At 34.3% G+C, this 14,436-nt stretch overlaps 1 protein-coding gene and 1 long non-coding RNA gene across 2 annotated transcripts; one reads left to right on the forward strand and one right to left on the reverse strand.

The window, feature by feature from the left end:
- The first annotated feature begins 1,429 nt into the window (after window positions 1-1,429).
- LOC114288435 (amino-acid permease BAT1 homolog) lies at window positions 1,430-7,574 on the forward strand. The gene is made up of 7 exons (XM_028231936.2): window positions 1,430-2,135; window positions 2,461-2,640; window positions 3,708-3,827; window positions 4,012-4,203; window positions 5,511-5,816; window positions 6,226-6,408; window positions 6,951-7,574. The coding sequence occupies exons 1-7, from the start codon at window positions 2,022-2,024 to the stop codon at window positions 7,440-7,442; spliced, it is 1,587 nt and encodes a 528-aa protein (XP_028087737.2). The 5' UTR covers window positions 1,430-2,021; the 3' UTR covers window positions 7,443-7,574.
- Window positions 7,436-10,795, reverse strand: LOC145792859 (uncharacterized). The gene is made up of 4 exons (XR_014332966.1): window positions 10,591-10,795; window positions 9,566-9,683; window positions 9,127-9,255; window positions 7,436-8,300 (listed from the first exon to the last, which is right to left on the reverse strand). It is a non-coding gene; the product is annotated as an uncharacterized LOC145792859 (long non-coding RNA).
- Window positions 10,796-14,436: the final 3,641 nt, after the last annotated feature.

Raw genomic sequence — 14,436 nt, forward strand, 5'->3', positions numbered from 1 at the left:
GGAGTCATTTTGGACAAGTGGCTAAACTTCAAGTTTTGAAAGCTAGAAGGACAGATTTGGAGCTCTATTCCTTGTGCTATGCTGTGGTTAGTGTGGAAAAGAAGAAATGATTTTTTCTTCAATTATAAACAACCAATCTTAGAGGAACTATATGAAATGGTAAAAGTGCGAGTGGCAATTTAGGCAATGGCTCATTCAAATGGGATATTTTTTGCAGTCAATGATTTTGTTTCAAACTTGCAGGAAGTTCGGTTCAATAGCAGGCAGGGTTTTAAAAAGCGGCCGCAACTATTACGTAACGCCGTTATGTAACGTAATAGTTGTGATTGTTACCGCCACCCGTTACAGCTGCTATAGCGATGTGACAGAAATTCACATGTATAACGGCCATTTTGGTATTACATAATAGTCGTAACGGCACCACAATAGCCGTAACGGTCCGTTAAACACCGTTATACCTAAAGTTTCAAAATGCAACATTATGTAACGGTTGCATCGGTAGGCACCACGCGTTACCTTCGCTTTTGCGGCGGTAGTGGAGATTTGGTCAAAACCCCCTCATAATAAAATTTTAATACATTAAGAACAAGTACAAAAAGTCTTCCTTGAAAAGTTCAATAAATATTACTATTATCAAATTATTAAATTTTAAAATAACATAACTTTTAACGCAGATGTTGATTTTTAATAAAATTAATATTTTTATAATTCTCTCATCAAGATTTATCAAATAAAATTCATGTTGACTATGAAATTCTTTATAAAAAAAAATTATTGCTGTTGAAATTGATGTAAACAGTAACAGTAACATGCTACTTTGTTTGATAGTGGCATGTTATTCTATTTGACAATTACTCTATCTGTCAGTAATTTGACAGTAACATATTACTCTGGCAATATTATCTAAGAAAGAAAAAATATATATTTTATTTTGTCCTTACTCAATTATGTATTTTCTCCTCATGGGTATGAAGAAAAATAAATTTGTCTGTCCTTTTCACCGAATAAGGATCCAATAGTGAGGTTTTGACCAAATTTTCTTTTTAGAAAAGAAAGACAAGCAGATAGCTTAAACAACGTAGCAAGGCCATTTCCTGTCAAGTTGAAAGTGGGAATTGGGAACTGTCAAGCGAGCGTTTAAAATGGATTGTTATCTTTAGCAGTACATATGGACCAACTGAAAACCAAATATTTTAACTTCTTTTGTCTTTCCCTAGCACCCTCAATTTGACCTCAACAATTAAAGACAATCAAAAGAGATGGAAACGAGCCAAGAGAGTCAAAGATGCAACAGAGATCATTCTTATAATATTACCAATTTCAATAATATTATATGTAAAAAAATTAATGTAACTAAAATTTTTCTATAATTATACTAAAAATAAATTTGAAACTATGTTGTATAATTTTTTTTTTTTTTTCCTGGGCATACTTAACACTACTTTATAAATTTTGAACTTTTCTTCACAAGGTCTTTTGACCAAATGCAAGTGACTTTAAATCAAAATTTTCAAATTCAGATAGTTTTGAATTTATTTTTCAAACCTTAATTATTTGGTGAACTCATACTTTGAAATGAAACTTCAACTCATTTTTCTGTTTAAAAATAAAAATAAAAATAAAAATTGAAGTTATTTTTTTTTGAAAATATTACTTCAACCCTATAAAGTGTTATATTGAAAACATGATTTCATGAAACAACATAGATTTGAAAAATAAGTTTGACTGTTTGGATTAAAGAATTATATTTCAAAACAACTTGCATTTTAATTAGTATGAAGAAACTCCTTTCACATTCCACCTTTAGGTCTCTAATCTCTCTTTGTGAAAACATTAAATTTCATCTTCCAGAATGGGTGCTTGACTAATGTGACTGGCTAATTCAAACTCACCAGTCCTCCTGACATCATAGTCCTCGAGTTCTTGGAAAGATATATAAGATTACAATTGTTATCTCCCTCTCCTTGGCAAAATTGATCAGTTAGTTAGTTCGTAGTGTTGTATTTGCTAACATTTTAGGTATGGGCTCAAGAGAAGAAGAACAAGCAATTGTCAATTGGCAAGTTCTGGAAATGGATTCGGGAGAGAAGCGTCTCAATGAGCTCGGATACAAGCAAGAACTCAGAAGAGAGATGGTCAACTCCATATCTTCACTTAATTTTATGTCTGCATGTCTGTGTCATGTCCGTGTCCACAAATTTTGTGTAATTTTGACTATTTTTTATCAGGTTCTTTTACGCTGTGTTTGGTTGGGAGATTTGAGGATGGATTTGGAAAGAGAAAGGAAAAGTTAGGTGAAATATGAATAAAATATACTTACATTTTACCTAATTTCACACACATTTTCCCTTTCCCTTTCCAAATCCCTCCCCAAATCCCCCAACCAAACACAGCATTAGTGATCCAAAGCTAGAAATGTTTGATAAAGCAATCTTTGTTTGTTTGGTTGGTTTGTTGCAGACATTTTTCAAAACACTTGCAATTACATTCTCAAGCATGGCAGTGTTTACCGGAACACCACTGTATGGACAAAGTCTGCTATATGCAGGTCCAGCACCCTTAATATGGGGATGGATTGTGGTCACATTCTTCACTTGGTTTGTTGGAGTTGCCATGGCTGAAATATGCTCTTCCTTCCCAGTATGTTTCTTTTCTCTTCCTATTACATTTTTTGCATAATTATGATCAATAATACTAGAAACTCAGAAACTAAATATAAAATCAAACACACCAGATTTATTTGAGGGCCTACTTCTCAAAAATCCTCTCAATTCATTTATTTCAGTGTCCCATTTTATGTTTGAGTTTTGTGTTTTCTAAACTTATAATGGAATAATAATATACAAACAAAAAATTCATAGGGAAACTTTATCCAAAATGATGACAGCTTTATGTCTTCTCAATTTAAAATCAAAAATCCATCAGGTTTTCCTTTATAAAAATGTCATTATCATATCATCCTTCATAAATTTTGTATAACAATTTTATTTGTAGATCAATTTCCATATGATGCTCTAATAATCTATGGGTAGCCTCAATTTTTCAATTTCTTTGGGACCCTATGGTATCTTTTAGATTCTTTTCCTTTTCATGTTCTGTTTCCCTTTCACATGTTTCAAATTGAATAAAGATAGTATGTTTGACAGTACAATGTTTTTAAAGTGTTTTTGTTTTGTTATGAACCTGGATTTTGTATGACTGAAAACAGTTTAGAACTATTTCATTAAGATGGGTTGTCTTAAAAAGGACTAATTAAACTAATGGTTTTTAAAGTATGACCTATGTTGCATCTTATTGATTACTTTTTTAATTTTGTCAATTTATAGTCTTTGCATTACAAAATGTAAATTTGAATGATCGCAGTACTCATGCGGTCTAAATTTATTAACAGAAGCTGAAGTATTTTTAGAACTTTATTTAAAAAAAAAAAAAAAGTAAAAAAATTAAAATATGAAAACTGATTTGTATACAAAAAAATTCGACAAGAATGGTGTGATAGTAAATTATAAGTCACTTCAATGGACCTTTTGATTTTAAATGAATGGACATATACCTATCACATCATTTTGTATGAATTTTGAGTACTGTTTGTACATTACTCATCTATGTTTCTTTTTTGTCTAATTGTGTATTTGATTGATGTATTTTTATACTTCCTGATTACCAAATCAATGTGATTTTGGAAATTTGAAACATGTTGAACGTAGACAACAGGTTCGCTCTACTTTTGGGCAGCTTCTTTGGCTGGACCAAGATGGGGACCATTTGCATCATGGTGTTGTGCATGGCTCGAGACTGTCGGCGTCATCTCTGGAATCAGTGCTCAGGTGGGTGCTCTATACTCCTTCACATCAAAATGTATACAGATGAATAAGATTTTTCAAAAAGGAGTCTACTAACAAATTTTGTACATTCATATGTATTTTGTGTTCCATTGATTTTTTTTTGTTCCTAGCAAAACTGTTTGCCTACTGAGAACATTTTATATACACATTTTTTTGTGATAAATAGGCATATTCAGGAGCACAGGCATTGCAGATGATAATACTACTGGGGACAGGAACAAACAAGGGAGGGGGATACTTTGCACCAAAGAGTGTGTTTTTGGGTTTGTATTTGTTGTTAATCTTCATCTGGGCTGTCCTCAACTGCTTCGCTTTGAATTTCATTGCCTACCTCCACATTCTCTCCATTTCGTGGCAGGTACTCACATCAATAATTCATGTTCTAAATATATTTTTGATTTTTTTTTTTTTTTGATACATAGTATAGCTAGTGTTCGGGAGGGCTACTCCCATGTGATTTGATAATGGAAAGGACATGGGTTTGAATTTTTGGGTTGACGTTCTAGGGCTATATCCATTAATTGTGAGCTACTGACTCTTTGCCACACTACCCCTTTGGTAAAGCTAGGATTAAGCTATGGCCCAAGTCTCTGTCTTGATGAAGTGTCTGCAGATTTCCAGTGTGCAGTTCCACCGTGCTGTCGAGCCTGTCTACAGTGGCAGAGCCAGTAATTCAGTGAAGAGGAGGCACAAATTAATAACAATACTGATTTTGTTTTTTTCTCATAATAAACAACAATGAGATATTACTAAGCGTAAATATTAAGAGTTTATTTGGATAAATGTGAATTTTAAATTAAATGATTTGAGGTTAAATTTTATACAAATATTGTGGAGTAACTCTTTTAGGTGGATTGAAAAATTAAAAAAGAAGATAAGTTGAAATAGAAATGATATATTTTAGTAGAGAAATTCTATAATGCGCACAGCAAAAAAAATGCTTATCATATGTCGCAACTATGATTTTTGTGGTCTTTAATTATGACACATTATAATGTTAGATATAACTTAGTTATAACTTCTTGTGGTTGTTATTTTGGTTATGATTGAAGAAGTCTTTGATTATACATCAAGTAGTGATTCGTAATGCCTCATTCCGATATTAATTATGACTTATTATAATTTTTTTTTTTTTTTTTTTTTGTTATAATTGAAGATGTGTTGTTTGGTTATAACTTATATAATAGTCATTTTAGTTATGAATGAAAATAATTTGGTTATGAAAATTTATAATATCAATACCATAAAGTAATAACTAACATATGGTACACCCTTTTTGGAGATGTATAATAGAATGACTCATTTTAGTAGGTTCATTGTAATTAGAAATAAAATTTATAATACAGGGACTATTATAATTTGAAGAACGGATATTATTTAATCTTATGAAAGATATATATGATATAATTTATATATATAAGGGTACCAATATAATTATCAAAACTTGAGAGGAGGGGGGTGGGAGACGTGCCCCCCTGGGCAGTGGGCACACACTGCCTTCGCCCCTGCCTGTCTAGAAAGCTCCTTCTATCCGACTCTCCAATAAATAGAGACTCCTACGACCATGCCTAGTATAATTTTAATTAACAATATCACGATTTATATATTAGTATCGACATATGGCTTTGTCAGTTAATCATCTGAGACAAGTTAACATATTGGCAGATCATTGGTGGTTTGGTAGTGATCATAATGCTTCCACTGGTGGCACATCCAATACAACCAGCTGCCTATGTGTTCACACATTTTGAAATGGCACCTCAAGACACTGGCATTTCAAGCATTCCTTATGCAGTGATTATGTCTGTACTCTTAAGCAATTATTGTCTATATGGCTATGACACTGCTGCTCATTTGACTGAAGAAACCAAAGGAGCTGATAGAACTGGACCGCTTGCTATTCTCTCTAGCATTGGTATTATCACTGTGTTTGGATGGGCATATAACCTGGCTCTTACTTTCAGCATCAAGGTACATCCCTGAAGGTTAAGCCCTTTTTTTTTTCTTCTTCTTCTTTTATTAAGAACTAAAAATGTATAAATTCGGGATTCAAATACCACTCCTCAGCCTATGAAATGAGCAAATGATTAGTTTTCTGTCAACTGTTTATTTTTTTACACTGTTCATTTTTTTTAAAAAAAAAAATGGTTTGATCACGTAATTATTAATATCCGATCAACATAATTTTTTATAAATATATAATACTCGACGAGTTTTACACATTGAACGATTCGATTTATCAAAATAGAACCCGTGATACACCTCCACGGATCCAACAGCACCCTCCAGTCCGATCTAAGACTGGAGGGGAGCCAGTGACTTTTAAGTAAACAAGAAAAATATATTTGTAATTTATTCTAATTAAATCGTTTGATGGTAGGACCCAAATTACTTGTATGATGTGAACAACGAGACAGCAGGGGCGCTCGTACCGGCTCAGATCATTTACGATGCATTCCATGGGAGGTATCACAATTCCACAGGAGCTGTCGTTTTCCTCTGCATCATCTGGGGTTCCTTCTTCTTTTGTGGCCTTTCTGTCACCACCAGTGCTGCTAGGGTTGTAAGTCTCTCTCTCTCTCTCTCTCCAATAGCATACAAGAATTTTCCCCCACTCTCACTTTACAAACTTATTATTGTGGGTTGCGTCTGAATCATTAGTTTTGGTAAAAATTTAAAAAGAAAAATAAAAATATAATCAAATATGAATAAAATATAATTAGGTTTAACTCATTTTTTTTTTTTATTGTTGGTTCTTGAATCTTTCTACGACTGTACTTGAATCATAAATGTAGATAGGAATTTGAAAAAGAAAATAAAAAAAATAGATAAAATGTGAATGAAATATAATTATATTTCACTCATCTTTTTTCTTTTTGCTTTTCAAATTTTTACATAAATCCATGATGCAAATAGAGCCATAGAGCGGTCCAAGAACCAGTTAGCTCCTTTCTCAATCACTCTCCTACTTACTACTTTCCTTTCTCATAAAAATTTAGTTTTATCAATTATTTGGGCACAATATGGGCCTATAGTTTTCTTCCCATTCCACACTCTTATGCTATGTTTGGTTACAAGCAACAAACTGTCTCTTTTTCCTTCCAGGTTTATGCATTATCCAGGGATAACGGAATCCCATTTTCCCCAATATGGCGAAGAATTCACCCCAAGCATAAGGTTCCAATAAATGCAGTGTGGTTCTGCGCAGTCATCTCCGCCATCCTCGGCCTCCCCATCTTAAAAATCAATGTGATCTTCAATGCCATCATCTCCATAAGCACAATAGGGTGGGTCGGTAGCTACGCTGTCCCAATTTTCGCGAGGATGATGATGGCAGAGGAGAATTTCAAGCCCGGCCCGTTCTACTTGGGAAAAGCAAGAAGGCCTGTTTGTTTGGTGGCATTGTTATGGATATGCTATACCTGTTCAGCATTCTTGTTGCCAACTCTCTACCCAATTACATGGAGCACCTTCAACTATGCACCAATAGCTCTTGGTGTTGCTTTGACGATTATAATGCTTTGGTGGGTTTTGGATGCTAGGATGTGGTTCAAGGGTCCTGTAAGAAACATTGACATGAGGAATGGAAATTCTTAGTTTTTTTTTTTTTTTTTTAAAGATTGGAGAGGCAGTTGAATTTGTGATACTAGGGTTTGTTTCTATCTCCCCTGTTTCCAAAGCATTGATGTGATCTTCGATTATGGTATGATTTAAGGCTGCTGACTTGCATACTTCTGTTGCGCCCATTTCGAAGTTAAAATCTTAAACTTTCACAATCATATGAGTAAACGGAACAAAGATGCGAGTTCTCAATTCAGGGAAACTTTGGCAGAGTTGTCAATGTAGCACACGATGAATGCAGCAAAACCAAAAGCATTTCTATACATAAATCTCCGAGGAAAAAAAAATATTAAAAAAAAGGAGACAATAAAAAGAGACGTTACAACTAAAACTAATGAAAGATATGTGATCCTTTCAAACAAAAGGCAGCAAAGCAAAATTAATCTCCCAAACATGATAAATGTAACCGGCGCTCACCTTAAGGCAACTTACAGTAAAGAAAGAACAATCAAACTTGTGAGCTAACAATAAGAAAAGAGAAGAAAAGGACTAGAAATATAATTCCAATCGAAAGTCTTCTATACAAATTACCTACCACCTTTCAGACAAACCATATACCGTGCGATCCAGTTTCATAGCAAGCTGTACTCTACACATCTCATTTATCTTTCTATATCTCTTTTCTTTAATAGTGACTTAATATGGTATGCACATAAACAACTTCTGCTATATACAAATTATCTACATTACTGAAACAATAGTTTTGTTGACTTATTAGTTATGTTGACTTGTCCAGATTGTCGTACCCACGGCCACCAGCATGGATCTTCATATGTTGTATTCATCCACATGATCCTTCAAGTGAGACTTCCATTACGATCCACAATAGTATACCTGGTGAGCTCAAATAGAAACACTGAATCAGCATTTATCCAATTGTTAAGCTTGTATGTTGATTTGTCTACCGACAACTCATGCAATGCAATACTAGACTGAAAATTTTTATTGTACAAAAACTTATTTTTGCATCACCCTAGCGAATAAATTAGCAGTTTTCAATATGAAGGACAATCAAAACGAATTCTAAAGAATAATAACAAGCAGATTTTTTGAATCAATTTAGGGGATAACATCCTGAAATAGACCATTTTAAGTAAAATTGGTGTTAATCAAGGCACCAGTAATTCAGGAAAGTGCACTACATTAACAATCCTGCTAGGCTACTATTAACGTTCTTTAGCAAGAAGATCCTTCAGGCTAACCAAACTAAGCCTTAATGAGTCAACTACATGATTCATTTTTCATCTTCCTCCTCTATCAACGGCTATATGCTCAGTTGTATTAAAGAAATTCATATCCTTCAAACTAGATGTCCAAATTGGAGGTTTTTTTGAGATAACATAAAACTGACTTGTAATTAGGAGAGACTCTTATCCAAATATATTGCAAGACTTCGGATACCTAACCTGAAGCTAAATGACATGTATATCAAATTTTTGATGAATTTTCATTTTGCTATGCCCCGCATGAATATCGTAGACAAAATTAATGAATGCTTTAAAGGATGCGGTCTTTCATATGGACACAAAGCTATTATTTTTTTTTATCTTTTTCAATAAAATCATAGCATTTGTATCAATATTAGTCGGGGAAAGCTTAGAGAGATCTCCCAGAAAAACAAAACGAAAATCAAAATCAAAGTGAAAAATATCTGGTATACCTTAATTACTTTATCAGCTGGTACAACAAAAACCTTTCATTGCCAGTATAAGAGAGCCGTTATGACAGAATCACAAACAATAGATCCAAGGCTCGTCACATCTATTCCAAACTCATCCCCTAATAGTTCCTAAAAATCAGTAGACAACCTCATGAGATTTCAACAAAATGGACTAGATCTAAATTCTGAATTATCTAAATTAGAGAAATCATTGAACAAAAAATATAAATATTATTTTAAGAAGAGTATAACATTTATTCATCAGGAAAAATAGAGAAGTGCATCAAATTCAATAAAAAATTTTATGAAACTTGCAATGTTTCGTAACATGACGAATTCTTATCTAGGTTAGCATCAACATGGCAATCAATTCAAAAAAAAGCTCAGGACTTAGAAGGGCGATCGACATAGAATCTATGTAATATACTACAAAATTTACCTACACATTGGCAACCTTGTCCCAACCCCTGAAAAAACCCACTTTCCCTCCATGCCAACAGAAAAAATGGCACCATTGTGAGCTTGTTTGGATTTCAGAGCACATCATTTCTCCAAATCTGAAAGAACAAAGAGAAAAGAAAATGATTGCTTGGTACTAAATTTAATTAGTAACTCTTTATCATTCTGTAGTGCACTTGTATGATGTTATTCCAGTGATAGCCTCTATTAAAAAATTTGTTAGTTTCAATCCAAATACTTCAAACATAAGAATAAAAAATTCCATGTTATTTTACAACCCAATTCACGCATTTTGAGACTATGTCATCTCAATTCTTGGAAGAGCTTGACTTTTTCTCCTTTTTTGGGGGGAGGGGTAAATTACATTGACATCCCCTGAATTTCTTTGAAATCACACTGACATGACACCCCTTTATTATTTGAAATATCACCAACCTCCCCAGTGACGGCTAATTAACTAATAAAGTTACAATATCACCCCTTTATGTAAAAAAAAAAATTCTTTCCTTTTTTTTCTTCTTCTTTCCCTTCTGTCTTATCTCTATCTTCTTCTGGGTCTACCACACGATGGTAGCTATGGCAGTAGGAACACCAACCAAAATCCATCGTATCTCTTTCTTCAACCCTGCAACATCACCATTGTCAACCTCCACTACCTCCAATTCCTAATACAAAAGCATAAACAAGGCAACTATATTTGAAATATAGTTGCGAAGCTATTTTTTGGCTAAAATAGTTAAAAATCTAAAAATAATCCATCACGTCACTTCGTCTATTTTTTAACACGTTTTTTAAAAAAAAAAAAAAAAAAGTCAACTAGTCAATTCCCAAACGAGCCTTGTTGGGAGTTTTAGCTTAAGCAAATTATCGAACAGTTAATGGGCATCCTCCATCCAAAGAGAAAAAGAGCATGCCCCCCATACAACCAAAGAGTCCAATGGCAGCAATCAACGAGAATGAAAAAAACCCAGAATTAACGGGAAGGAAAGGATCTAAAAGTCAGACCCGCTTCTTTACGTGGCGCTTGATGATTGAACTCTGCTGAATCGGACGTCTATTGAATGAAACTCAAAACCAACAGGAAGGAAGAGGGAGGTTGCGGTCTTTGGTGGTTTCGGGTGGAGGTGCGTGAGGAGTAGGGGTGTAAATCTGGCGCGGCCCGGCCCGGCCCATGTCGAGCCTCACGGGCTCCCGCCAAAATTTCGGTCGGGCCGAGCAGGTCCACGAGCTAAAAAATCAGGCCTAGGCCCAACCCTAGTGTAATAACATCGATATCTGATTTACGTTAATTCATGGTTAAATGAGCTTAATTAGTAATTAAGAGAAATTCTGAATTAAATTACATGTGTGTGTGTTGCATTATTGTGCTTCTATCTGTTTATCGTAGAAATATCTATTTTCGTTTTTGTTTCGTTCTGTAAATTGAAAGCCTTATTGGCATCCAATCGCAAAATTGACTTAAATTATGTATTAGTTGGAATTTTTAGAATATTATAGTAGATTTAATTAAAATTCAATTCGGAACAATTAAAATAGGAATATCAATGTTCAATTAAGCTTAATTAATGAATTACTTAATCCAAGCCTATATAAGGCACCTTTTATACCTTCACTCATCATTTTCCTTCATTTCAACACATTCTTGAGCCCATACACACACACACAAACGTGAAAGTAGGAAAGTAAGGAGAAGATTGAGCTCAACCAAGGGATTTGCTACGAAAAGGAAGAATTGAATTTAGAGATTCAAGAATTAAGCCTCTAGCTCTCATCTTAGGAAGTTTAGGTAAGGTTTCAACCTTTAGATTGTTTACATCTGATGTGTAGGACATGAGCTCTAAATAATTAAGTAGGTTGATACAAGAATTGAGTTAGAATTAAAGAGAAATGAACCATATCATGCATGCATGCTCATTTCATTATAATTTGAAGTTGTTTTCAAAGAATTCCCTCTTACATGTCCTCATTTTGACCTTGGTTTGAGAATTCAACATATTTTCAAGTTAGACACCTCATTGGATCATGTTTTGGAAGCTTGGAACTTGCAGCTTTACATGCATGATATATATAGTTATATTTTCAAAGAATTGGGTTTGGTTTTGCATACATCACATACTCTTGAACCTTGATTTTGTGGAATTAATTTTGAATTCACCATGTTTTCCCAGTTTACAAGAGTTCCCTCAAGTTTTTGGCCCAAGAAACCATAATGTGCAGCTTTGGGGTTGAATTTGAAGCTTGGAAGCAAATCTGAAAATTCCAGAATTCTGCTTCCACGCTCGAGCGACAGATCCTATGCTCAAGCGACCACCTTCATTTTCATATTTCTGCTCGAGCGACCAAAAGTTGGCTCGAGCGTAAAATGCATGCTCCCAAAAGTTTGTGTGTTTTGTAGACCGCTTGAGCAACAAAAGTTGCGCTCGAGCAAGGGTATGGTCTCACGCTCGAGCGAGCATCGAGCGGGAAAATCAAGCAACCAGCACTTTTGCAAAAGTTTACAGACCGCTCGAGCGACAAAAGTTACGCTCGAGCGACCACTCACATTTTGCATGTCCGCTCAAGCGAAGGAAGTTGCACTTGAGCGAGGACCCTGTTTTCAGCATGTGTTTGTTAAGTGTTTTCAAGTGCATTTTAACATTCTCATTGCATCCTAGGCATTCCTAGGCCAAGATTAAGACACAATAATGGGAATAAGAGATAGAAACACACCAAGACAAGAAAGAACCTAGTTAATGATTCTGGGTGTGTAATTCAGTACGTATTCATTCTGTATCTGTGTAGGTCACGCGTTACAAGATATCTGAATTGCCTACTGTGTCCGTTTACTTGGAGCCATTTGTTATCTGTGAGTAATATTATATTCAAGTTAAATTATTTTCTGTATGTGGAATAAAAGCTGTTTTATGAAATGTTATGTTCTGTACTATGAATGATTGTCCAATTCTGACAAATATTTGTGACATTAAATCTGTGATTCAAGTATGCTATCTGTACCCAGACCGGAGGTTCCTTTATGGAACTAACAAGTTATATGTACCCAGTTGGAGGTTCCTTTATGGAACTGACAAGTTATCTGTTCCCAGTCCGGAGGTTCCTTTATGGAACTGACAAGTTATCCGTACCCGGCCGAAGGTTTCTTATGGAACTGACAAGTATGACCTTTGATGTTCTGTATGAGATATATTAGCCCTAACAGATAAGCCATGTAAGATTAAGCGTGACCTTTGATTTCTGTGTATGTTCTGATCAAGAATACGAATGTGAACCTGTCTCCGATATGAACTCTGATTTCTGAATTAGTTATGGGACATCATTCATTTAACCCTTTAGTATATTATTATTCATTAGGCTTCCACTCACTGTATTATTTATATATGTAGGTGAGCAGGCACGTAACCAGGCTTAAGATGATGCCTGAAGAATTTTGTGTTGTCAACCACCCTTTTGTTCCTCCAGAGGAGGTTCCGGATCATGTCAAGTCTTGTGGCCTTGTTTTGTAAATGTTTAAGTCTTTGTTCCTTTTGGTTTGTTTTACGAACAAACTTTCTATTAATTACACAGGAAGTGGCGTGTGGCTACTATAACTTTTGACGTCACACGTGTGTTTATAAAAGTTTAAGACTATCTGTCTCATGTATGTCTTCACAACTCAATGGACTATATATATTTTTGAATATTACTTCCGCAGCCCCAAACTATATGTTATTCTGTTAAGAGGCCTTCGGTAATCTAAGGATTACTGGCTGGTTACGGCGCTAAACCTATAAGGGTAGGTTTGGGTCGTGACACCTAGGCCCAGGGGTATTCAGGCCTTAGGCGGACCGGTAGGCCGAGCCTCGGGCCGACCCGTTGGACCTAGGCCTAGCCTCGGGCTTGGGCTGGGTTTAGGCGGGCCTAGACATTATTTTTTTATTTTTTTACTAAAATTTTATTATTTTCTACTAAAAAAGACATTAGGCCTTGGGCGAACCGAGCCTTGAGTGGGCCTTAAGCGAGCCGCTGGGCTCGGGCTTGGGCCCAAACAGGCCTGGCCCATCCCGAGCCGAGAGCGGGCTTCGGGCTGCCCATGGGCCACAGGCCATTTTTACACTCCTAGTGAGGAGGAGAAATTGTATGAAACGTTGTGGCCAATTAATGAAAATTATTAGGTATTCTCGTACTAGTTTCCATGCTCCTTCGTCATGTTCTTCAATCATTCAAATAAAATCATTAGGAAACGTATAAGTTTTATTATCCAATTTGAGAATTGATTACTTTGTTTGGTTCTGGTTTTAAAAAATAATTTTCAGAAAATTTTATTTTTTTATTTTCTGTATTTTAATGTTTTCAATATTTTAAGCAAATTTCTTTTAGTTTTTAGACATACCTAATATAAATACACTCCAAAATTATAATATTTGTGAAAAAAATTCTTAAAAAATACACTAAATATAAAAAATACCAAAAAAATATAAAAATTCAGTACATTTTTCGTATTTTTGTTTATTTATTAATTTTTAAAAATATTTTTTCACAAATATTTTACTATTTAGATTCATCTAAGTAAGGTGTATGTAAAAAAGTAAAAAAATTGCTTAAAAATTAAAAAATATTCACTAAAAACAAGAAAATTCAAAAAACAAAAAACTTAATTATCAGAAAACTGAAACCAAACACACTGAATGACATTTTTCATCAAACACTATTAAAAATGTCACTGACTGTTAATTTTTAATGACAGTTTAAAAATTTTATCACAAAAAATGTCACTAATTATGAGTTTTAATGGTGATTTAAAAAATTTGTCACAAGAAAAGTCACTAATTTTTCACTTTCAGTAACAGTTTGAAAAATTCGTCACAAAAAACATCA

Source organism: Camellia sinensis, chromosome 6 (genome assembly GCF_055761805.1).
Source record: "Camellia sinensis isolate YWXY chromosome 6, ASM5576180v1, whole genome shotgun sequence".
Taxonomy (NCBI): Eukaryota; Viridiplantae; Streptophyta; class Magnoliopsida; order Ericales; family Theaceae; genus Camellia; species Camellia sinensis.

What these genes read in the sequence shown, in the direction of transcription:
- LOC114288435 (XM_028231936.2), top strand. Translation starts at nt 2,022, where the DNA reads ATGGGCTCAAGAGAAGAAGAACAAGCAATTGTCAATTGGCAAGTTCTG. An exon ending in CTCTTACTTTCAGCATCAAG is followed by an intron (nt 5,817 to 6,225) that starts GTACATCCCTGA and finishes GTTTGATGGTAG; the next exon opens with GACCCAAATTACTTGTATGA. An exon ending in CCACCAGTGCTGCTAGGGTT is followed by an intron (nt 6,409 to 6,950) that starts GTAAGTCTCTCT and finishes TTTTCCTTCCAG; the next exon opens with GTTTATGCATTATCCAGGGA.